We start from the raw sequence: 23,409 nt of genomic DNA, 5'->3' as shown, positions 1-23,409 counted from the left end.
ATTTAGGAAAACTTTCACTTCCAAAGATAATTCGGGCATGGCAATACAAACTTATGTTCTATTATGTTGGGCTAGATATAGGCAGAAGTAGTTGAGTTAAAATTGCTGTAACCCAAACGGTATACGCCGCATTACTTCGTATGCCATGCTACTGTAGGTTTGAGAAAAGTTTCACTGACGATGCACCGTTTACATTTTGTGTTTTGGACAATACCTTCACTGTTTCGCAAATCTCTTCGGCAGTAAATCTTTGCCAACTTTTATTAATTGTACGACAAATTAAACTTTGTCTCGTAGTTTTCTCAGTGTCAGTTACCGGTAAAACGCATATACAATATGAGCTACTCAATCTGAATACGTGTGATGAGACATGCGCAACCCCGCTGTGCAGAAATGTGCAATGTATCAAAATAGCACCTTTGAAGATTTCATGGACCAGTAGTTTATTAGAAAGTTTCTTTGATTATGACAGTAATGTATTAGTCCTAATGATGATCATTCATTCCAAATGTCGAACCTAATGTAGCACACAGCTGCGTTCTCGTACGACAAATTGAATAGACATTGTACCGTCCTGTAAAATATCTAATGAATGATCAAAACACGTTTTTAAAACTGCAAACGTGAGCACTTTTGCTTCTAATGATCTGCTTTTTGGTTGTAGGTACCAGTAACGGTTTTGTTCAGGCATGACAATACGGGTATAGGTATACAGAATAAACGTACAGTACGGTACAAAAATATGTACAACTTGGTTGCGAATTGTACAGTACGAACCATAAATTCTAAAACGTTAATATGGTGTAGTCCGCGTCGTTCCAATCCAGGCGCTAGAAGTTTGCGCCCCGAAGGCAAACGAAGAATTTCCATAATATTACCTTCTTTATGTCAACGTATATATGGCCGTATATATACTGTAAACGCGAATGCAGGCACTTATTCTTATCTTTGCATGACCTGCATCAAGAATTTATCGACGTTTTGCGAAAATTCTAGCGAAATCCGTATCACAAGGTAAACCTACAAAGTGCCTATACTGATAGCGAATGCATTAATGTTTATACGCGCCCAATTTCCTTGCAGATGGCATCGCCTGACGACAATCCGAAGCAGAATGCCACAGTTGTCCCGAAGAAGGTCGAAGGACCGGAAGCGTATAAGTACAAATTCCACGACAAGGATTTTTTGTAAGTCGCTCCTGTTGTTTAATTTAATACCGGCTCTCTGTATGGCTTTCGGAGCAGTGCAGCTTAGCTAATTATTTATATCGTCAGCAGATAATATTCCATTGTGGATTTTGTTATCGCTTTCTTGGTGCTTGTTTAGACAAAATTATCATGGAACAAGGGTCTTTTACCCATTTTATCTCACCATACCCAGCATCGAGAAATTTGAAGCGGATCCATCGGATGTGGCAATCGTAACTTTCCCAAAATGCGGTAAATCTGCAAACTTATTTTGTATTCGACTGGAAGTCTACACATTACGTTACATGCACCATGATGCCTGCTATGGGCGTGTTTAATTACTAGTATTTATTTTCGATGTCTCATGTACGTGTACCTATCTGACTAAATAAGTACAAGCAAAAACATATGCATAATCAATTTTCACATGCATAAAACTAGAAATTATCAGAAAATGTAATGGTAGATGACGCAAACGTAGTTTTACTTAAACATCAGAGGAATGTTATCTCTGTCTTCGTTGAAAACGCAGAACGGTTTATCCGATGGACATGCATAGGTCGGCATAACCAGCACCAACATAGTTGAATAGTTATGGATTTATGCGGAACATATCGGAATGTAAGGAAAGATTATAATCTAATACTTCCATATGCATCCAACCTTCAGGCACAACATTCATGACAGCCATCCTGCATATGATCAACAATGACGCCAGTCCCAAATGCATGACCGAAGGCCCCAATTTGGAAACTTATTTTCCGTACATGGAAATGTGCACACCTAATATGCCGGTCGGGGCGCGCCCCATTGACCGGATGCTGGCCATGAAGCCGCCACGGCACTTTTACACGCATTTCGGCTGGGATGCGCTGCCGAAAAGCGTCATCGAAAAAGCCAAGGTGTCTGAAATTTAGGATGGTACAATAATTACCAAACAAAGAAAAACATATATAATTCAAAAAGGTTAACGCAAATGGGAAGAAAGTGTGATTGTTAACATTCTATTAACAAATGTTATTTTTGCACTGATTCTTAGATTATTTATGTTGCTCGAAATCCGAAAGATACCATTGTGTCTATGCACCATTTTATGCGGGCAACGCCGTCAGCCGCATTCAAGGGGACAATCGAGGAGACCTTCGAGTCGTTTGTTAATAACCGCTGCATTTATGCACCATTTTGGGATCACGTGGCTGACTTTTGGTCAAAACATAAAAATCACAGCAATATCTTTTTCACCACATTCGAACGACTGTTAAAGGTAAATATTCAGTGGCTGTTCAGTTAACTTTCTTAGGCTAATTTTGGAAATTTTGCTTGTAAAGGAAATAATGTATTATGGTAGTTATTAGTTCTTACGCATTTGTATTTTTGATCAAATGTTTTAGGATTTTAAAGGTGAGACGCAAAGACTAGCGCGCTTTCTCGGCAAGGAATTCACTGATGAGCAACTAGACACCATCCTTTTCCACTGTAACTTTGATGCTATGAAAAAGAACAAATTAACCAATCGGGAAGCCATTGCCGCCGCTGGCTACTGGGATTTTAATATCTCCCATTTTATGAGAGCCGGTAAATATGAACCTTACAATTGATCCTACAGAGTACTATTAATATATAGTTGTGTAGCTTGTAGTAAAAAAACGTACTTACATAGTGAAAACTTATATCTGCTGTACGTGTAGGAAAAGTAGGAAACTGGAAAACGGAACTGCCACCGGAATTAAATAAGCGCGTTGATGAGTGGATCGAAAGCGAGCAGAATAGGCTCAAGGACAAATTACAAGGCTTGGAGTTCGAATACGAATGAAACCTTAACACTGCCTATGATCCAAAAGCTGATTATAATTATTTGATTAGAGCATTCTGAAATATTGCAGTGACCACTACACCAGACAACTTGTACAACAGTTTTATTACTCTATTACAAATCAAAGTCCACCTGTAAAAGAAAATGGTGAGCTTTTATCAATAATGTGCTATAGTAGTATAGCTACGTCGTGATACTAGGACGGACATTGAAAATACGAGTAATTTGTTATGCTTGAAAGTTACATTACGCTGCCCAAAGCGAATTTACTGATCAATCGAGATAAATAAAGTTCATCATCAAGTGAATAAATAACAGTTAAACACTAAAACTGAATAAACTAAGAATAAATATAATACTGCAGCTGACAGCCGGTAAAATACTTGTCGGTAAATATTTTAGAGTATGAAGGCTTCCTGCCTTGTCGGATTTGACAAAAATCACCTCAAAACGGCAAATATTCAGTCAGCACTTCTTGCCAACAAACAAAATCATAAACAAAGATTCTAACGATTTGATAATATCAACCTTTAGTCTAAAGCTTATACCTGTGCAAAATGTATTTCATATTTATTCCCATTTGGTTTGTAAAATGTTCGGTAAAAACTGCAGGAAGAATCAAACTATAAATGGAAAGTGAAGCGGTATATAAGCCGGATACAATACATGAATTACGGAGTGGCTGTGGTCTGTCTGCTGTTTCAGATACGTTAGCCTGAGTGAATTAGCCAGAGCTTTCATAACGTGGTAGCAGGTCAGATAAGTGTTTCGCTCTTCGAGTGAATACGTTCGGGTGTATTTTGTAGGATAAATTTACCCACTTTCATTTGGGTTTAAAAATGTTTTGGAGCCTTAAAGTTTCTTTGGAGCTTCAGGTGGGCTAGAATTTCCCTACAATCGTTTAATTACCACAGTTCACTCCAGGAAACGCATGGCCTGTTGCCATCTGCGCTTCTTTTTTGACTAAAACAACTAATTAAGACGAAATGTATTACGTACTGAAGTGATTTACTGTGTGATTTTTTGTTTCAACTTTCACCAATGTGTATTTGTGTAAAGAACCGATTAAAGTTACTACTTAATTCCAGTTTTGTTTTTAGAATTTCGCTTTCGTGAGAAACGTTGGTCAAGGCTACAATTAAGCATATGCATGTCCGAGTTTCGGCAATGTCTCTATTATTTATTTGTTTATTTGTTTATGTTATTCAGAAGAACAGCACTGTACGTATGTATTATGGCATAATATATACACCCTGCGCTTCTAAGATTTTGCATGCCCATACATATTTCGTTACGTACTTTTGTTCAGAGTAATACAGTACTGACGTAGTACTAGTTACAAGAATTACATCATGGGAAATGATGAGATCCGCGTAGCGAAAAATATTTATACAGCTGCATGTAAAAAGACCCTATAGATACAAAATTTCTGCGAATCCAACACAGAGCCAATATGAAAAAAGATGGGATCACAGTACGCTTTCCTAAAAGTTTACCTAAAGTATGAAAATAATCCGTGATTAAGTGCAACTAGGGTGGAACAAAAACTCATTGGGTTATGTACATGATGGTAATACAGTACTAGTAATACGCAGTTCTACTTGTAATAATTGACTTTTGGGACTTGTATAGAATTCATACCTATTGATTTTCCATCCATTATTAATGGTATTTCGGATGCAGGTGATGTCATAATTCAGATTATTGATACCGCGATTCACGCTGATCTTCCGGTCATGAAATGCCGGTTGCGAAACAACTTCCCATTTATTAACCTAGCTGGTTCTAAAATTAAGTATACAATCAGGCTGCTGTAGCCCGCCGCTATAGGTATCCTTCTTGCATACAGGCTTAGGATTTCTATGCTGTTATATAGATACTGTATCTATTTTATAATAATATGCGCTGTTTTGCTTTGTGCTAACCACAAGCTACTCTAGATGCTTACAGTACATGCACTGCGGATTGATCGGCAAGTTAAAATACTAGTGGGCAATCCGGCTAGACAAAATGATTATTATAGTTACAGTATTCTGACTGTTTTGAGTTCAAAACTACACAATTATTGTATTAATACAGATTATGAATACGGTACTTCTATGCGCATGCAAGTTTTGACTAAATTTGCATTGATAACATTAATTGTTAATTTACGCTTCTGGCTAGTATATCCGTTCATACTGCAATGCGCTTCTCTTCGCCTGCCTACTGATCATGCATAGTTTACGGTTAGCAACATCTGTTTTGTGTACATGCCCACTAGTATTTTTTCAAGTCGCCGACAACATACGATTCGTCGGAAGCAATCCATGCATGGCCATTGGCCATGCATACATATTCCGCAGGCCCAACAAAGAGATCTTCCTGGGATCAGTTTAATCACATTCTTAATCTCTTGAGCTAATTAAATTTTGCTCCAGCGTAGAAATTTCCGCGTGGCGCAGCAGTAACGAGCGAGTACGATATTACAAATTGCAACAGCGCATGGCCAGAAGATAGCAATATTTTTAAAAAAGTGCTACAGATATGTAGTAAGTTCTAATTATAAGTCCAAAGTTTACAAAGTTGTAAATGAATTATTCCATAGATCAATACGTTGAGTACGTACTTGTACAAAGAGAATTAGCCCAACAACACTATCTGTACGTACAAGCTGCAGCAAGGACAACAAATGCAGACTGGCAAATATGGAATGTTATTTTAAAATAAATCAACAGTTCATCAATAAGGAACGCTACGCACACTAATATTTTTTTATTACTTTGTACTGCCACTGTGCTACGACTTTTAACATATGTTTTATCGCTTTCATTTAATTCCACGCAAAATCAGCAGCACTAGCAACATGCACAGACAAAGTTCAATGTCAGGCAGCTCGTAAACAATTTAATAAATGAGCAAACAAATTTGATTAATGCGCTGGAGCTTGCGTCTGTACAGATAAAGCCAAACATGGCCGCACTTGTTCGGCACACCTATGTGACCTTTGCCTAAGGGGACTTTGCCGGTAACCTGTTTATACTTAATAAACTCGTTTGAGCATGCTTACTACATAGAACTAGCTGTACATTTTATGAAACTATGAAAATGTTGTATTTCAATAAATTATGTTCTTTTCAATCACAAATATTTTGAAATTTGAAATTACTGTAGTAATAGTAAGTCGTAACTCTAGGTCCTGCATGAAAAAAAGTAAGAATCGACAGAGTATGCGGTTGCCGGTTTACAATGACGTATACAACGCATGTCCCGAAGGTCTGGGTTCCAATCCGATTTTTCGCAAATTAAAAGCTTCGTGAAAGACTGGGCCACACGGTTCATAGAAGTAAATGCCTTTCCTTAATCATCAGTAAATTCATTTTGACGTCTGCGCCGCCCGTAAGCAAAATTCAGGAAAAGTCAGAGACAGAAAACACTGTCAGCTAATTCAGCCGGGAACAACGCCGTGCCGTGTAGTGAACGTAGAGTCAGTACAGGGCTCACGCACAGGCACTATATAACTTCCTCCCTAAAATAAGCTCTTGTTTCCCGACTGATGTCACGTCTGGGGAGGTCGGTAAACATAGGAATTTAATGACTATGAATTGCTGACTGGTGTGGAGCATGTAGTGGGCGTGTCGAAGGCTTGCATGCCGCGGCGTTTGTTGTTGGTTTTTCCCGGCTTTAATGTGCATTATCCGGGCATATATACACATACATGCATGCGATAGAGCTTGAACTCGTGTTGGACAATGCAGTGAAAAGTCACTTTAACTACCGATATATCGTGGCAATTTTACACAAACAGAGAGTATCCTTTCTGCACTATCTCTCTCGTCTCCTTGCGTGAAACGATTTAATGCCCGGGTCCAGTATAAAAACGACCGTGTAGCGTTGGCATGTAAATTCATTTGTCTAAGCGTGCATGCTTGAGTAATTGGCGTGCCAGTGCAGCATACAAGCAACGCTTCCGGTTGTAGAGTTTAATTTGTTGTTCACTAAATGTTGTTGTACTCTTCACGCCACACCAACCGTAGTGCCTCATCCAGCCGCATCGCGGATTATCCCCAAATGGGTCCGGAATTATTTCCCATTAGCGAGCCAACGGCCAATGGTCCCAAGATGGCCCTTCAGCAATTAGTACGCCGCAGCAGTATTATGCAGCCGTGTAACCACAGTAGTTTCCGTTCGGCAAAAGGCCGGGTTCAACGGAAGGCCTCCACGACGTGTGTCCCCGAAATTCAAATCCCTAAGGAGCAACATCGCCGGGTAACGGTGTTGGGTGCAGGTAAGGTTTTACCGCGTTGTTATCGCTACAGGATTCTTTTGCGCTAAAAGTTGTTGAGCGGAAGTTTGCCGGTGCAGTTCTCTCGTAGGGAAGTGTGTCGGGATAAGGGTATTTTTAGTTACTGTGTTAAACCACTGCTGCACCTGGCATCTTGTATTGTAATTGTGAGGATGACTGGTTCATCGGCATATATTGGTAACTTCGATCTCGATGCTCTCTCTCACTGTAATACGCCCACGATGTTTGATTATCTGTACAGTCATATCGCAAGCGTATACTATATACGCTGGGTTTGGCGGACCGCGTGACAAAGCGATCATACCTCCTTCTTTAAATCAATAATCTCCGTTAGGTTTTTTACGCTTAATTTGCAATTATATATTTGAGCAGTATATATGCTGCAGAGTTTGTTTGATGCTTGATTAATATTACAAACTTGTGCCTTTTTGATAATGCTACTACATGACAAAAATGATACTGCATATGATATGTGCAAACACTTGATACAAGTACGGTACGAGTACTCATTCAAATTTTTGCTCACCTCAGTCACCTGTAAGACTATCATATCGAAATAAAACGGTGCGCATAGGTCATCGCAGACTATAGATCACAAGGCGGATATCAAAATATTTTGCGTATTTACGAGTCGGCATACTTATTAATATGTTAACAGTTAACCATCTATCGGCTTGAAAAGCCAGCTGCCAGTATGAGTAAACTATCGCAATCGATAATAATTGATATCCACTTCACCGCCAATAAACGTGTTAAATTTTTTATGTAACGCTTGCATGTGCGTTTGCCCTGTATTTTGGCTAGATTATATCAGCTACACTTTCACTTTATCGGCACTGTATCCGTAAAATATAAAACTGGATTTCTAATGCATATAAAGCTAGAGGTAACACAAACAAATAATTACGAATTTTATGCTGACCGTCAAGTTTGCCGTACACTGTGACATCGTCATTTCTTGTATGATTTTAATTTTAAATACATGCACGCATGTTTGAATCACGTTGCAAGTGTAAAATCGTGCAAAATTTGCATAGTTTAGTTGGCTGTAGTAATTCGTTCTGCACAAATATCTATGAAGAACACCAACCGTTAACCACAAACTTTTCTTTTCCTATCAGATTCTGGAGCTCGCGTTAATCTGTTGTAGCAACACAATCGTGCAAATTTCAAGTACAATTGAGCAAACGTTTTTTCGTTTATATAAGTATCCAGCCGCTTCAGATCATAAGTCAGGATGTGATCGGCATGATCATGGTTATTCATTCAGCAGCCATACAGAATCAGCTGTATAGATATTTCCTCATCAGTTGCGCAATATGTGAAGCGGACACTCTGTGGCCAGGAAGATGGCAAAGATCACTTAGCCGGCAAGAACAGAGGCCATAATACACCATTATCTTAATATGATGTATGTGACAACAGTGAAATCGAATTATTGCCGTCTGTGGACGCGGAAGCCGTAAGATTAATTCGTTACTTGTGCTCTTTATACGCGTAATGTTAAGCAATATGTTACACGGTATTTTTCAATTACATGGCAAATGATGGTCCAGCATAACAGCTTCCCACAAAGAGACACGCAAGGCAGTTAAATTTCAATAAACTTCCGCTGGTCATAGTGTCGCGTTCAGTTGTATTCATGATATGTAACTTCTTTCATTTGCTACTGAATTAAATAAGTTTACGTAATATGATATGGTAAATTCATATATAGTAACTGCTTGTACATATAAATTAGTGTTCCGAAAATAAAAACTTTTGTACGCGTTCAGATTTTCTATGTAGCGTTATTATTTTACCTTCCGGCAGAAAACTTTTCTCAAAATTTTGTGCTAGCTTTAACGGAGTACATCTTACTATAATTGTACTCTGTAGTAGTAGGTACGTATATTATATATCCATATGCAAACGCCATAATTTTACTAATGTACCTTTACTGAAATACATACTACGATTTTAAACGGCACTTTAAATTACACAATCGAAGGTTATATGGGAAAAGATGTTTTGTTCGCTTAATTTAAGCATCACTGATTACCGCCGCTTACATCATCTGCATTTTCCAGGAAGCACCGGAAAAAGTGCCATCATCACGCAGTTTTTATATGAAAGGTATGCATGACAGACTGTATGACAAAGGCGCGGTCTTGCGCATCCGTGGCTGCCCTATACCCATCAGCAACGTTACTCATGCTTCATTAGGGAATTTTAATTTGTCGCTTATTCTCCCGTACAGATTCCCCAATCGATACAAAAAGACAGTGGATGAACTGCACCGTGCCGAATACGAGATCTCCGGCCAGAACCTGACTTTGGAGATTCTGGATACTTCCGGATATTCGGAATTTCCGGCAATGCGCGAGCTGGCCATCAAGAAGAGTGACGCATTTATTCTCGTGTTCAGCGTCGATAATGAGGGCTCATTAGAAGAGTTAAAAGAAATACGGGAGGAAATTATTCGTGTCAAGAACGAGCAACGTCGTGCTGCACAACAGTCTGAACCTTTGAAAATTCCCATGGTCGTCGTGGCCAACAAAGCCGAACTGGAAGACAATAAGTGGAAAGTGGATCGGACCTACGTGGAATGCTTGGTAATTACAGGGCATGTCCGTGCCATTTAACCTGCACGCAGAAACTACTAAATTATGTGGGAGGATACACAATTCAATACGATAAGAACTATTCCAGCAAATCAATAATTTTGTAAAATTAAATAAACGGGTGTTCATGATCAAGTACTATAAATTACTGAAGCAAGATTGAACAAAAACACATATCACGTGAAAATAATTTGGTTGTAATAGGCCGCTGCCTTTTTGAGCACCCATAAAAGCACATTGGTGGCAGAAATACAAAAACATTAATAGAATGAAATTACGTCCCTTAAATTCTTGTACAGCATGATTTCCTGTATTTGGCGGGTTGAAGACAGCAAATAAGCAGTGCGGAAACGGTTATACTCTGATAAAATCTGGACTAATAGTCCATTTCCGGTAGCAGTTCCTATTTGCAATGCGAATTCGGCTGCACAGACACTGAGTAGTAAAAGAAATATTTGTGTTTTTTAGGTTTTGGAAAGCTAATCTTGCCGGTAATAATATGCTAGTAATAAAATTTCGCAAATCTCTGCTACTTTGATATTATGATTATTCTGGCGCAAGAGGTCATCTAGAAAACGAATTATTTTCGGCACAAGATACTGTATGCAAGCAGTGCCTAGCAAATCGTTGCATATACAGAATACACTACATGAATATTTAAAGAAGAAGCGCAAATCTTAAGCTGTAACTGATTAAATTGTTATTCAACCCGGCAACTTTTTTAAGCACTTGTGCATCTCATCCGAGAAAACGAAGTTGCGCTTTACCTAGTTGCAGCTCTTTAGTATCCTCTTATCCATCGAAATCTGGGTTTATAATTCCTCAAAGAACTCTCTTGATGATCTTAAATTCTTTCTGGGCAACCTCGAAATCCCCTTTACATGTCATAGTCGCATATGCGTAACAGCGCTGTCAATGCCGCATATCAGCCACTGGTGAATATCCGGTGATCGGTAATGAACGGCATCCTTATGGATTTTTCATCATTAGACATGTCTAAAGACGTTTTCCTCTTTCCTATCAATAATTGATCCCAAGAAGCTAATTTCTTGCCAAAGTCGTGAGCTTTTCAAGAAGGCAGGGTTAAGCTTCCGGAACGGTGGGGTCACTGAATGACTGCTTAATGATCAGTGCAATTTTATGCAATACAAAGTTAAAAAGCAATCTATGTGGTAGCATTAGCGTACGGAATAAACAATCAATTACATGTAGAAGATGAGCATAAGTTGCACATGTGCCACAATAACATCAGCCTCTAGGAAATTATAATATTGAAATTCTGTTGTATGTATCATACCCTTGGAAGGCATTATCTGTACACTGATCTGTGCATAAGTGTTATTAATCGCTAAATATGAAAAATACGTTATTATCTGCGTCGGCAGATAATAACACGCGCATAGCACGATCTCCTGCCCTTTGCTGGGAACTTTAGGCTTACATTAAGCGCCATTCCAAAATCTAAGACGTATTTCTGCGAAGATTGCAATTAGGGACAAGTATTGTATACGGGAGCCTCGGGTTTAAATACTTCCGGTTGGAGCATTAACCGGTAAATTTGGTTGTTGAACTTGGGCAGCGCCATTGTTGACAGGATATCTGACATCGGCGCTGCGTATACTGAGCACTGAGATCGCCTGACAATGAAACCTGAATAAGCTTCATACAACCTCGTTGACCAAGTATTGAACGATGGGATGCCACATTTTCCAAATGTCATTACAGGTTAAGTGTGACTGGGATTCATGTGGATATGTGGAAGCGTCAGCAAAGACCAGTGTGGGAATAGTGGAGATATTTAAAGGTTGGGCATTTAATAATATGTCAGAATTGATTATATGCACGCAGTACATGTTATTTATGCATGTGACATAATGACATTCGTGGCATGTTGAGGTAAATTAACGGGATACAAAGGTCATAAAATTTCTTCAAGAATATATTTACTTCGAAGTAAAATTATTGACAAAGCCTAAGATTACGATGCGCTGCGTAGCGTAGAATTAAATCAACACTCCATACGCATCACAATATGATGTTAAATTTTGGTTTTGTGTTTATGGAAAAATATCTATATGTCCTCCTGTCGAATAGTAGGACCAAATACAAAAATCTGATTCTAATCGGCGAATCATTAGTATCGTATGATTTGTATACTGCATTATTAGAGTGAGCCCTTCTTGTTCAAGTCTAAAAATGTTTCGCTTAGTTTTATTTTACAGTACAGGTCTGTAAGTGCCAGTGTGATCTTAATTAACTTTTTTCCAATACAGTACTTTTTTCTTGATTTAAATGCTCTATATTGTACTGCTTATTGATACTTAAAGTGGAACTGTATGGCCTACATTAGCCGCGACGATTCCGCGAGAGTATTCATAAAGCTTTATGCCATTTCTATGAAAAGCTGCACTTATTTTAATTTACTTTTTAAATTATAGCATTTTTTTGTTAGGTATGCACTATGTACATTGTATATATCAATTTCTCTGCATAAAACAATTTGAATTTGATAGAACTTTTGGTGCAAGCCAATGTTCGATACGCCCTGAGCCCGGCAATAAAGAAACGGCGGGAATCCATGCCCAACGTTTTCGCGGGTATTCCCGCCCGGAATAGCAGTCCGGAGAACGATCAAGAGTACAGCAGTCAGGTTTCGGCAACACCATCGCGAATGGGCAGTGCGTCCAGTTCCCGTCGGGGAAGCGTCATCGGTTTGGGCAAGCGTGATTCTTGTGCCATTTCGTAGAAGCTGGCTGTTCTACAAGATACCTACTCAGTAGATGGAGCCAATATGATGAATGTACCGAAAAGTAAACCCGGAAGTACGGATTGGATTTCACAGGCGCGCGCACGCGCACACAAGACCTTGAAGATTTTTCTCTCTGCGCCCAGGCTGGGGGGAAATTTAATCACTTTTCAATGTCAAGTTTACCGTTTGGGAGTTTTCAAGTGCATATACGCGCATGGTGAATCGATCGTTTTCTGGCCAATCGATTATTATGCAAAAATGTTCTGCTTTATATACTGTAGTACACTGCACAGTAGAAAACTGTCCCCGGTGTCGAATAACTGCTACGTCGACGACAAAATAATAACGCCCTTAATAACGGTGCGTCTGCACTCCGGAATGCTCTCCAAGTTTTGAGGGATTTTGCTGTTCCGTACATTCATCCGCCCCCTGTTTGACCGCCCGCTGCGTCTACACTGCTGTACAGGGCTTTACTGCGCAGGCCGCACGCGCTGCTTGTGTGTACATGGCAATGATAAGTTTGTATTGATCTTCCCACTGGAGAGTTTGTGTCAATATGTACATATATATGGTTGTGGCTCATCAAAGTTTAATTTACTCGGTATTTGCTGTGCTCGATCCAGAGAAGCATGCTATATATTTTCATAATAAACTTGTGCCGGAAATAACTGTTACTCGATCATCCAAAAAACTTGTCATAACATCCACATAAAAACATCGTGATTCAAGCTGAAAATGCCAATATCACGCGCATTCTCATTAAACAATACTTTTTATGCATCCGTGAGCCCTAAAGGCTATGCACAGCCGGCACAGCCATTCGATAGGAATTTGCAAAAATACTGGGAATGTGTTCAGTATCGTTGGTGAATTGAAATGGGCTTTTGGTAAAGCTAAGCGTCCACAGAATTCTATACATTCTTATAATAATTTTAAATTACTGCATTGCAATGCAGTATTTTACCTGCCGTTTTAACCTAAAGAATAAATAAACTTTGTGTGCATGGGTTGATCAGTAACTGACGTCATGAAAAATTCACGGTTTCGTCGCCGATAGGATTTTGGCATATAAAGGGCTCGTTTCTCAAGGCACTGTTGGATTAACGAATTTACATCCCGTTATGCAACAAAATCAAAATATTCATCCTTAGTGCATGTATGGTGATTGATTGATTTCAACAGTGCTGGGCGCACATATTATCAGTTCTCAAGCGAAAAAAAGTTTATACAGCCCGCACAAAGTAATCACCGCCCAATAAATTAGCTGCAAATTCTCGCGCAAGCTGCAATTCCAACGCCCATTGTTTATTCAGCCGTCGTAGCTTGCTGTTTTGAGTTAAACCTAATTGTAAGTACAGATTATTACATCAGCAACAAAAGTCGGATGTCGGATTTGCGATCTGACGGAAAAGCGGCCATCCGAACTAACCGGTCAGATGGTACTGCATGTACTTGAACACAAGAATTCTTCTTCAAGTTATAACTAAGAACGTATCTGATACTTTACTTTTTTCTGCTGCGAAGTCTCCTGATACAACTGGCTGTTCGATGTACAGCTGTCAGTCAAAATAATAAAAACAAAAGGTTATCGTGCGTTAAGTGTTAACTTTAATTTAGTATTTTGTATCAGAAATGGAAGCACCGTCTGCTCAGCGGAAGCAACGGATTTAAGCTCAACATCTCTTAATTAACTGCCAGTCTACAAGTATTTAACTATTCATATATTTATATATATATTTCATGCACAACTATCATATACCAGCCAGCGGTCGGCTCTCTAGAGCGTCGTAGAGACGGAGAGATTTCAAAAACTATTTCTTTGACAGAGGAGTGCAGCAACTTAAAGAGTGTTTATACGAAGTACAAACTCTCAATATTTCTATCACTGCTTCTACATATACCATTTCAAACTACAAAATAAAACATGAATGCCTTTTAATACGCGCTACAAAAAATGGAATAAAACGTGAAAACCAACTACAACGTATATCAGATACCAGACCAGTTTGGAACGGCGGCCGCCTTTTTCACATTTCTGCTTCCGCCCGCAGAATGCTGTGCCATGAAGAGACAGTCAAAATATTGCGTTTTGTTTTGTCCCTTGCTGGCCTTTGCAGCGCTGCCGAGTTCTTTCTTCCGAGTCTCCTAAAATCAGAATCCAAATTCTACAAATCCGATGATTTCTCTATCTGGTGCGGTTTCTGTGTTAGCCTGTTTTCATTTATTTTAAGATAAAGCCCCAAATCATTCAAGTTTCAGGCTATTACTGGCAAGTTTGAGGATTACCAGGGGTTGATTGTATCTCGATGCACACACTTCGTGTTAATCGTGAATCGACTGTTATAGGTGTTATTTACGCTGGAGTAACGGAGTTCTGGTGCTCAAAGAACGCATAACTGCTACTTGGACGTTGTAGCCACAACTTGCATGGATTCCAACGATTATCAAAGTATGGATGGTCAACTGAGCGAAGAATGGATGGATCAGCTTCTATCGAGTCCCTTTAAAAACTACATCCTGTACGTATGCATATTGCTGATTATTGCATGACTCCAAGCTCCAGCTATAGAGCTCAGGACTCAAGGGATTCCGCTTACGATTTGCGGGTTTCACATATAAGTTGATATAACTGATATAAGCTTCACCATCGCAGGTCTTAATATCGTGCCGTTATTTTTTTATTGAGCTCTTAAGGTATGTTGTAAAAATTTTTAAGAAATGTTAAGTGGAACATTTTTAAGCCAGCAATGGCAAACTCGCACTGCTGCAGTGCATTATTTATATTATTAATTATCGTTGTTCCTCTGCAGAAATCCACAGAATCACAACGTGGTGAGCGAACTAGAAGCGCCCACGTTGGTGCCCACCCCCATCGCAACCAATCCCTATCAGACCCGCACACGAACAGCAGCCCAGCAAGTGGGCCTGTTCTCTCCACCGCGCACTTCGGTCACTCGTTCCGGCCATGTGTATCATGTGGACCAGCTGAACGCGGACAACGAGGCGCTGGGCACCGTTGTGCACATTCCCGAACCGAGCACCGCGGGAATCTCCGATGTGGATGCTACGGGGACGCAGAGTAACGATGCGATTTACCATCATTTCGTGCAGGGTCTGAATCAGGCCAGCGATCCGAGCCTGGTGGTGGATGATAAACGGACTGATCCGACATATCGCTTCCATAAGGCCGACGAGGACGATGAAGTTCCATATATCAAGAAAATTCCCGGTAACTTAAGTTACTTAACAAATAGTAGTACTTTAAAATTTTTGAATTAATTTTAAGTGAGTGTGTAATCTTTCTTCTCCTTACCGTATTATTGTTACTAAAATAACACAAGCCAGTTAAAGCATGAGAAATAGTGTGGGAAAAGTGTACGCATTATTTTGTTAAAGTGTTACTGTTATTTGCTGCAAAGATGAAGTCTGCAAATAGTTTGTTCTGCTTGGCAGTGTTGCGTTAATAATATTCAGTGGTTTTCCCATAAGTCGATTATTTCTGAAACGTGCGTATAAAAGCAGTGGTAGATTTTGGAGATTGTCGAGTTTAGAGCGAGGTGATAAAAATTATCTAATCGCAGCACGGGAAATTCGGGAACTGCAAGCGGACTTGGAAGTCAATCCAATCGATGGTCTCCAGATGACGTCTCAACTAGCTGAGGAGCCTCTCAGAATTACAAGGTAAATTTGAATTGTAGTTCTGTTTTCTGTAAATTTCGCGCGAGACCTATGGACTTTATAAACCAAATACTGCAGTAGGCACTGTTTAATGAATATTTGTCTTGGTTTTGTATGTCCAGATCAGCAGCGCGGACACGACAGTTTAGCGCCACAAGATCTATCAGCTCCTCTCCCAGCAAGGTATCATATTATGCTGAACAACCTGCCGCAGGAAGTCTGCCCAGTGGTTTCGGTGCTGGTAGTTATGACGGTTTTAATTATGGGGACCGTTTTAAGCCACCGTTACCGGTAATCAAAAGGTACGTGATTGATTGTATTTCTGTTTATGGCTGCTAGTTGAAGCGCGTCGAGCCTTTAATATCGAATAATGAGCAATTTTTTCTGACTTTGAAGACAGCAGAACGTTCAGTTTGCCGCTAATGAATCCAAGGCTTCCTTCGTGGAAAATCGTTCCATCGCGGATATTTACAAGCCAGTTGGCAATCAGCTGAGGAAATACCTGAGCGTAAGTAGCTTTGCCGTATTGGCGTGCTTGCAAGTTGCAAATGCTGAATGCAAATTACTGTACGAGTACTTACTTTGCAGTTTGCATATTGTAATGTTAGTTTATATCGGTAATTTGGGTATACGTTGTAGCGCGAAGATTTTCCTGATGAAATGAAGCGAAATCTGGAAAAGATTTTCGATGCTGTACTTAATCGCAGACAGCTTCCTGTTGGTCATCAAGAAAGTGTGCAGGATGCTGTGGATAACGTTGTCCTCATGGATTTCGCCCTGCGTATTGTCCAGTTTATATATGGAAGCATTGACGTAAATAAGGTACGAGTGTCTGTACTACCTAGACATTGCTGTAGTTTACATAAGATTCTCTTTACACTCCCACACGAAGCGCAGTGTATTGAAAGTGTATGACGGAAGTGCACTAATTTTCGGCTTTAGATCGAAATTCTATGGTTTTAATCGTGGTCTAGACTTCGTAAATATTTTTCATTAACTTGTTTATAGTTTTTCACTTTTTGGGTAGGTTAACATGACTACCGGTTTTTTAGATGTGTTTGTGCTTCGAAAAGGCTGCAGAAGTCGATAAAAATTTGACCCATTTGATATTTGCTTTGATGATCCACGATGGCAGCCCATTAATACTGGACGTGGCACCGGTTCTATATGGAAAGACTGCTGTTTTAAAGAACCTCATCCTGGAGTTACGCAAAACCGAAGATGTCGATATTCGGACGTATTTAATTAAGGCTGTCCACAAAATTGTTAGACGCGGTGTATCGATGGATGGGGAAGGCGAAGATCAGGACCCAGATTCGCCCATTGCTCAGATGCTGAAAATAAATGGCCACGAAGCCCTTATTCCCGCAGAGTAAGGATAAACACTAACAATGCAATGCTCATAGTTTAAGCTTGACGTAATTGAATAACAGCTTTTTATTATGGTCAGGGGCGATGTGAGAGTTTGTTCATGCTCATTTGTGAGAATTTGCTCATGCTGAGCAATGTTTCGATTTACCGGTGCGGTTGCAAAAGGCTTATCTACGAAACCCATTCTGTTTAATCAGTGTAATCATATTTTGTATTTTCAACGCTGATCGGTGATCATGAAATGTGAAATATTGACTCCCGGAATTTCTGCTTGGTTTACAGCATGCTGTATTGTGAAATACTAATTAATAAACCAATTGTTTTTCAGAATTTACGATATTTTTGAGGAGGAAGTGGTGAACGAGTCAATGATTCGGGAAACAATTGCGCACTACCGTAGCGGCAACCCACAAGCACCTAAACACCTGTCGCCGGTGGCGCCCACTAATCCGCCATGCCACAGCAATGCGATGTTTGAAGCTATTTCGGAAGGCTCCAATACTTCCATGTGTTTCCCCAAAACGCCGGGCACACCCGGCGGCTTCGAGATTCCACCGGGAGAAGTCACTATGTTCCTGGCGGATGCGCTGAACACCCCCACGACCGCGGCTGTACAATGCAGCGAACAACGTTATTCCACGTGGGAAGGCACGCAGGAACGAGTGCTACCAAGGCGCGTGCCATTGCTGACCAGCCCCATTACGATGTCGCCGCTGAAGAACAACAAGTTTGCCGAGGGCCTGGAAAAATGTCCCGCTCGTCATAATTATCTTTTGCGTTCCAGCAACTTGTCAGCTCCGCAGTATCTTATGTAAGGTGAACTGCCATGCCGCAGTTCGACTTTCTTATATGGGATATTAGCATTTAACAATATTGATTTCATTTTATTTATACATACTAGTGTTCTCTGATTAATTTTGCATTCGTGTGTTTTTTATTCATAGTTGTTACTGCTTGATTTCTGTTAAGTATTTTCGAAGCCATTCGCTGCCGGCTGGTGTGAATGGGCCGAAGGCCCGAAGCTGCGGAAGGTGGTGTTGTTATTTTAATGCGATTTAATCGGATTGGTAAATTTTCAGGAAAAATACTGAAGGATTTGAGAAACTGTACGGGAAAAATGTGTAGAAACACTACAAAAGTAGATTACTGCAAATGGTTGATCGCAAAAATTTACGGATTAATCATGCCAATTTACCTTGCACTTACCGTTAGTCAAGCGAATATGCTTACATGGGCAACTGCCGCACTGCGCAACCGCCCTGTAACGGTGACGTGCTTACAGCTTTCACACAGCGGAAACCGAAAATCAAAATGTTTATAAACGCAGCAGTGCTTTTCCATTCCCATTTAAAACTGCATCGAAATTCTAATATTTTCTTATTATTCTCATTATTCTGCCGAATTTCTTGGCCTTGTGTGTTGTGAACTGCGGACTAATTTTTTAAAATTTCAATTTTTTTTATACAATTGTAGCAGTTATACCGTAGCTAGTAACTAGCTACGAGATCCATATTGGCATTGTGCGCGTGTTGTCGCTGCTGCGGGATCGGATCCGTTCTTCGCTCCTCTTGGAAATCCATCACAGAACCGCAGTGATGTTTTCGCCACTTCTGAATAAATTTTCACGCGCAGTATTCCCTGTTATCACGTGAGTAAAAATTTGATCCGTCTGATTCAGGATTTGGTAGCAGCAATTTTATATGCGGATTGTCCCTAGGCCTGTGCGATGTTTGAGTCGGATGCGAACCAAGACTCCCAAACAGGTTTATTGGTTTCGTCGATTGGTTCCGCCGGTGTTCGATCAGGATCTGGCACGCGAAAGGATAGAAGCGGAACCTGAAGTGCAGTTTAAAGAGATCGCTCCTGCTCTGATAAATCAGAATTCATCCATCTTTTATAATCCTATTGAAGAGTGAGTGCCCATTACGTTGCGCAGGCATTCTGCGTTTCGTTAACTTTGCCAAGTTGATCAGTTTATTGTTTATACAAAAATAATTTCTTTATTACACATCAGATTCAGATGCCATTAAAATTTTGGTGATGAAACCTTATTTGAAATTCGGAAGTTTTGGCATATGTGTTTGATATCTGAAATGTCTAATTTAAGCAGAACGCCCTGCAGTGAACTTACTGAAATATGAAGAAAGTTGATTTCTGTTTGCATGTGCAGTACTTCCGTAATAACCCGTTGTAGTTTATGATTAATTACTTTAAGAGTACGAATACCTGAGTAAGTGATGAGTGTTTTTATTTGATGTCCCAATAATATCTTTTCAACGCATTTTGTCTGTTTTGATTTTCAGCAAATTTTTTAAAATGGTGATGGTGAGAGGGAAGCGTGAATTAGCTGACGAAATAATGCGGAGAACGTACGAGATTATGAAGCGCGAGCAGCTGGAAAAGTACCGTAACGCTGATGAAGCACAGAAGGAAAAAATCGAGCTGAATCCGACCAGAATGTTGCTAACTGCCATCAACAACTGCAAACCCGTTTTATGCCTCACCGGTATTAGACGCGGTGGAATTGTGTATCAGGTGAATTTAACAGTTATGCACGCTTAATTTGTTTTTCCGAATTAATATTTTTCGGCATATAATAATATATTAATCGGAGCGAATTAACATATTGCACCTGTTTAGTGTTTTGGTACAGTCCTAGTACTTTTTACCCAATTGATACTTCATAGTGTTGGCATTTCTTCTCCTGATGGCTGATATTGTGAAAATTTTAGTGTGCTCTGAAATAAATCTGAATAATAAATCTTCGTAAAATAAATGTCTTCTTGTGAAATAAATCTTCGTATCGAACAACTTTTCCGATGCAGTTTTCCATAAGCATTTATTGGCGATTTTATTAAACGCTGTCAACATTGCCGTATCAGTTAATATTTGAATCTTTCTCTTGGATTATGTAAGCTCCGGTAATGAGTCGCTGATGTGATTGATCTCACTGACAATTTTATGAAGGTTCCGGCAGCGGTAAGAGATGAAAAATCAGAATGGACTGCAATGAAGTGGCTAATTTTGGCATCAAGGGATAATCCGAAATTCGAAAGATCAGAGATTGCTCTTGCGAGGGAAATTTCCAGTGCCTTTCACAATCAGGTAAGGTTCTGCACGAAGCTTTATATTGCGCTATTTAATTTACCAAAACCGTAGAGCGGAAATTTAGTTCAAGGTTTTGTTTCAGGGAAAAGTTGTGAAGAGGAAGCACGATCTCCATAAGCAGTGCGAGGCAAATAAAGCATACGCGCATTATCGCTGGGCGAGGTGACAGGCTGTTTGTTTTTTATTATTTTATCACGCAGTGGGTGGATCAGTAATGAAGTACAGATAAAGTGTTATCAGACTTCTGTACAGAACTGGGATATTTCTCACGGAATCTTGTGGTGTTACAAATTTTGTGCTAAGGATAAAATATCCGAAAGACAAGTCAAATAAATCTATCAAGAAATTCGCTGTAACAGTAAGAGATTCGCCATCATATCAAAACGGTTTCCATCAGATTGTACGCTCCATAATTCACCAGATTCAAGTCGCACCAAGAGAAAACCAAACTTATCCAATCCTATGATTTTTCCCGCGAAATCTTGTGATTTGACTTCCGGATTTTCATTTACCTGCCGTATATTCACCTGCTGGTTCCTGCGAAGAAAATGAACCGTTAACAAAAGCAAGATGCACGCATTATTTCTTGAACCGTTGTCTGCGAATACAACTTAATTTAATTACTGTAAGCGCTGTGCGTATAAGTTGCACTGTACTGTACACATGAAACATATTTGGACAAACGTTTTCGGATCTGGAATCATACTCACATGTGCAGCCAGTACTTCAAATAAAGCGGAAGAAATGTCGTCTCGCCAGATACGGCGAATTCCCTCAGAAGCTTCTCCAGTTCAGATAAGGTTCTGCCAATAAATCTCTCAATACTGAATGCATTCGAAGTACTGGAAACTTTCCCGATCAGCTCGTTCAGGCAAATTGTCGGTTTGGTGTTGCTAATGTTAAACCCGACACCTATAAAATATATCATTCAATATCAAGCCGGAAACTCTTGGCCGAAGCGTGAAAGCAAATGCAAAAAAGGTGGAGCAGACTCACCCACATTGCAATAAGCCGTTTGATTCATTATGGACGACGTAACCAGAATCCCACCAACTTTGACTTTATCACTCGTGAGAATATCATTTGGCCACTTGATACGCAAATCGACATCCTGCAAAATTAGGTGAAAACTGCATCACGATAATTATTAGACTAAATTACAGTGCAGCGAAGTCATATTTTTTGAAAACATTTTGGTTAGACGCTATTCTGGGCAGAATAAAGGTGAAAAAATTCATCAGTACAGATGTCCAGATGTCAACAAAAAAACAATGCACCCTTAATTTTTTCTTAAAACTAGGCTCGTATGGAATTTTACCTGATATCCTGGAGTGTTGCGAACGGCCAACACACACGCTGTCGCCACAAGATGCTGCACAAAAGTCAGCGCCTGGCCAAGACGTGTAGCCAAAGGAATAACCAGGGGGAAGGAAAACATAGCACAGCCCAAAGGGCTCTCCCAAACATTGCCACTGCGCCCTGTCAAAACAGCAACAACTGTTAAAAACACGAACGTATATAAACTTCACACTTCGCTACTAAGTAATATCAAAACGAAATTATATCTTTTTGGTTTACCTTTTCCGGATGACTGTTGAGCCGCAACGCAGACGACATTGATATCTTTTAGCAGAACCGACGCTAATCTAACGGTAGAGCAAAAACCAATTAAAAATTAGTTGAACATAAGTCAAAACTGTCAAATTACAGAACTAGTTTAAGCAGCAACAGCTTAGCATCGCAACGTAAAAAAAAGATAAATTTGGAAAAATACAGTCGCATTAATTCTAAGAAATTCTAAAGCAGCACAGCAGTTACTTTAACAAACCTGTCAATGATATGAACTGTACTTGGAATCCGATCAGCAAACAGCACGCAGTTCCCCAGCAGCTCAGCTGTGGTATGTCGGAAATAATCAGCTGATTGAAAATTCCATCCGCTATCCAGTTCCACCTGTGGATCATCTTCGTCGCAGATTTTTGCAAAGCTTTCATCCCGAGCACCTTTGGTGTGGATAGGAAAAATCAGCTGATTACTTTGATCTCTCACGCCACCGGCTTTGAGTAGGCAAATCTGTAGACTGTCTGCTAGGCTCTGAAAATACCCCTTTTAAATTTCCCGAAGCTCGGTAATAATTTGTTATATTTTTTACCTGAAGTGTATCATAAACCTAGTCCGAAATGAGCCGTTTAATTACATGCAATAAATGTAACCCAGAATCCGAACAAGTCAGACGCAAATGGCAAACTGCACTGTAAAGTGTAAATTGTAAGTCATCGACGTTCTTACCTTGGATCGGCTTGATTAACTTCAAATGTAAACATTTCTCCATTTAAGTGCGCAGCTTTAATTATCGTACGGCTTATCCTGCTACCGAACTGTCAGATCTACAAATTTTTCAAACCCCTTCAATACGTAATTAAAAACAACAAAGCCTTATTACGAAGGATTAGTAAAGTACAGGATTAAATGAAGGCTTAAAAGATTACTGTACTTATTTGCTTTCTTGTGGAGTTGTGGTATTGAAATATTATTGGTAATGAGGAGAATCACAAGTCACAATGAAAGAGTGCCTGCAGTCGTACGTCGTAGTGTCGTACAGTCTCGTCCAGTGC

At 39.8% G+C, this 23,409-nt stretch overlaps 5 protein-coding genes across 6 annotated transcripts; 4 read left to right on the top strand and 1 right to left on the bottom strand.

The window, feature by feature from the left end:
• The first annotated feature begins 549 nt into the window (after window positions 1-549).
• Window positions 550-3,301, top strand: LOC129587111 (sulfotransferase 1C4-like). The gene is made up of 7 exons (XM_055480707.1): window positions 550-1,014; window positions 1,084-1,187; window positions 1,327-1,439; window positions 1,857-2,089; window positions 2,227-2,451; window positions 2,579-2,762; window positions 2,876-3,301. The coding sequence occupies exons 2-7, from the start codon at window positions 1,084-1,086 to the stop codon at window positions 2,998-3,000; spliced, it is 984 nt and encodes a 327-aa protein (XP_055336682.1). The 5' UTR covers window positions 550-1,014; the 3' UTR covers window positions 3,001-3,301.
• A 3,413-nt stretch (window positions 3,302-6,714) lies between these two features.
• On the top strand, window positions 6,715-13,282 carry LOC129587072 (ras-related protein Rap-1b-like). The gene is made up of 5 exons (XM_055480654.1): window positions 6,715-7,267; window positions 9,355-9,400; window positions 9,525-9,879; window positions 11,614-11,692; window positions 12,402-13,282. The coding sequence occupies exons 1-5, from the start codon at window positions 6,982-6,984 to the stop codon at window positions 12,632-12,634; spliced, it is 999 nt and encodes a 332-aa protein (XP_055336629.1). The 5' UTR covers window positions 6,715-6,981; the 3' UTR covers window positions 12,635-13,282.
• A 1,423-nt stretch (window positions 13,283-14,705) lies between these two features.
• Window positions 14,706-18,762, top strand: LOC129587136 (uncharacterized). 2 transcript variants are annotated; one of them, XM_055480745.1, is made up of 9 exons: window positions 14,706-14,829; window positions 14,984-15,156; window positions 15,448-15,866; window positions 16,219-16,318; window positions 16,438-16,617; window positions 16,712-16,823; window positions 16,955-17,137; window positions 17,368-17,687; window positions 18,015-18,762. In XM_055480745.1, the coding sequence occupies exons 2-9, from the start codon at window positions 15,065-15,067 to the stop codon at window positions 18,499-18,501; spliced, it is 1,893 nt and encodes a 630-aa protein (XP_055336720.1). In that variant the 5' UTR covers window positions 14,706-14,829; window positions 14,984-15,064; the 3' UTR covers window positions 18,502-18,762. The 2 variants fall into 2 exon arrangements, with proteins under 2 accessions (XP_055336720.1, XP_055336719.1); XM_055480744.1 differs by having other exon boundaries at window positions 14,771-14,906.
• Window positions 18,763-19,041: 279 nt separating this feature from the next.
• Window positions 19,042-21,264, top strand: LOC129587066 (28S ribosomal protein S7, mitochondrial-like). The gene is made up of 5 exons (XM_055480647.1): window positions 19,042-19,334; window positions 19,404-19,598; window positions 19,990-20,221; window positions 20,654-20,791; window positions 20,877-21,264. Exons 1-5 carry the CDS (start codon window positions 19,282-19,284, stop codon window positions 20,958-20,960), a joined length of 702 nt encoding a protein of 233 aa, XP_055336622.1. The 5' UTR covers window positions 19,042-19,281; the 3' UTR covers window positions 20,961-21,264.
• Window positions 20,965-23,118, bottom strand: LOC129587014 (biotin--protein ligase-like). Its single transcript, XM_055480590.1, has 7 exons — window positions 23,104-23,118; window positions 22,623-22,900; window positions 22,373-22,440; window positions 22,113-22,273; window positions 21,791-21,905; window positions 21,505-21,706; window positions 20,965-21,331 (listed from the first exon to the last, which is right to left on the bottom strand). The coding sequence occupies exons 1-7, from the start codon at window positions 23,116-23,118 to the stop codon at window positions 21,133-21,135; spliced, it is 1,038 nt and encodes a 345-aa protein (XP_055336565.1). The 3' UTR covers window positions 20,965-21,132.
• Window positions 23,119-23,409: the final 291 nt, after the last annotated feature.

Source organism: Paramacrobiotus metropolitanus, unplaced genomic scaffold (assembly GCF_019649055.1).
Source record: "Paramacrobiotus metropolitanus isolate TYO unplaced genomic scaffold, Prichtersi_v1.0 Parri_scaffold0000023, whole genome shotgun sequence".
NCBI classification, from domain to species: Eukaryota; Metazoa; Tardigrada; class Eutardigrada; order Parachela; family Macrobiotidae; genus Paramacrobiotus; species Paramacrobiotus metropolitanus.
This window is presented reverse-complemented; position numbering and strand designations above follow the sequence as displayed.

Excerpts from the sequence above, each read along its gene's own strand:
- LOC129587111 (XM_055480707.1), top strand. The coding sequence starts at position 1,084 with ATGGCATCGCCTGACGACAATCCGAAGCAGAATGCCACAGTTGTCCCG. Across the intron at positions 2,090-2,226 it reads GCGTCATCGAAAAAGCCAAG|ATTATTTATGTTGCTCGAAA; the intron begins GTGTCTGAAATT and ends ACTGATTCTTAG. Across the intron at positions 2,763-2,875 it reads CTCCCATTTTATGAGAGCCG|GAAAAGTAGGAAACTGGAAA; the intron begins GTAAATATGAAC and ends CTGTACGTGTAG.
- LOC129587072 (XM_055480654.1), top strand. The coding sequence starts at position 6,982 with ATGTTGTTGTACTCTTCACGCCACACCAACCGTAGTGCCTCATCCAGC. Across the intron at positions 9,401-9,524 it reads ACGCAGTTTTTATATGAAAG|ATTCCCCAATCGATACAAAA; the intron begins GTATGCATGACA and ends TCTCCCGTACAG. Across the intron at positions 9,880-11,613 it reads GGACCTACGTGGAATGCTTG|GTTAAGTGTGACTGGGATTC; the intron begins GTAATTACAGGG and ends ATGTCATTACAG.
- LOC129587136 (XM_055480745.1), top strand. The coding sequence starts at position 15,065 with ATGGATTCCAACGATTATCAAAGTATGGATGGTCAACTGAGCGAAGAA. Across the intron at positions 16,319-16,437 it reads GAGCCTCTCAGAATTACAAG|ATCAGCAGCGCGGACACGAC; the intron begins GTAAATTTGAAT and ends TTGTATGTCCAG. Across the intron at positions 16,618-16,711 it reads CCGTTACCGGTAATCAAAAG|ACAGCAGAACGTTCAGTTTG; the intron begins GTACGTGATTGA and ends CTGACTTTGAAG.
- LOC129587066 (XM_055480647.1), top strand. The coding sequence starts at position 19,282 with ATGTTTTCGCCACTTCTGAATAAATTTTCACGCGCAGTATTCCCTGTT. Across the intron at positions 19,335-19,403 it reads GCAGTATTCCCTGTTATCAC|GCCTGTGCGATGTTTGAGTC; the intron begins GTGAGTAAAAAT and ends GATTGTCCCTAG. Across the intron at positions 19,599-19,989 it reads TTTTATAATCCTATTGAAGA|CAAATTTTTTAAAATGGTGA; the intron begins GTGAGTGCCCAT and ends TTTGATTTTCAG.
- LOC129587014 (XM_055480590.1), bottom strand. Across the intron at positions 22,274-22,372 it reads TCAACAGTCATCCGGAAAAG|GGCGCAGTGGCAATGTTTGG; the intron begins GTAAACCAAAAA and ends CTGTTTTGACAG. Across the intron at positions 21,906-22,112 it reads GCAACACTCCAGGATATCAG|GATGTCGATTTGCGTATCAA; the intron begins GTAAAATTCCAT and ends CTAATTTTGCAG.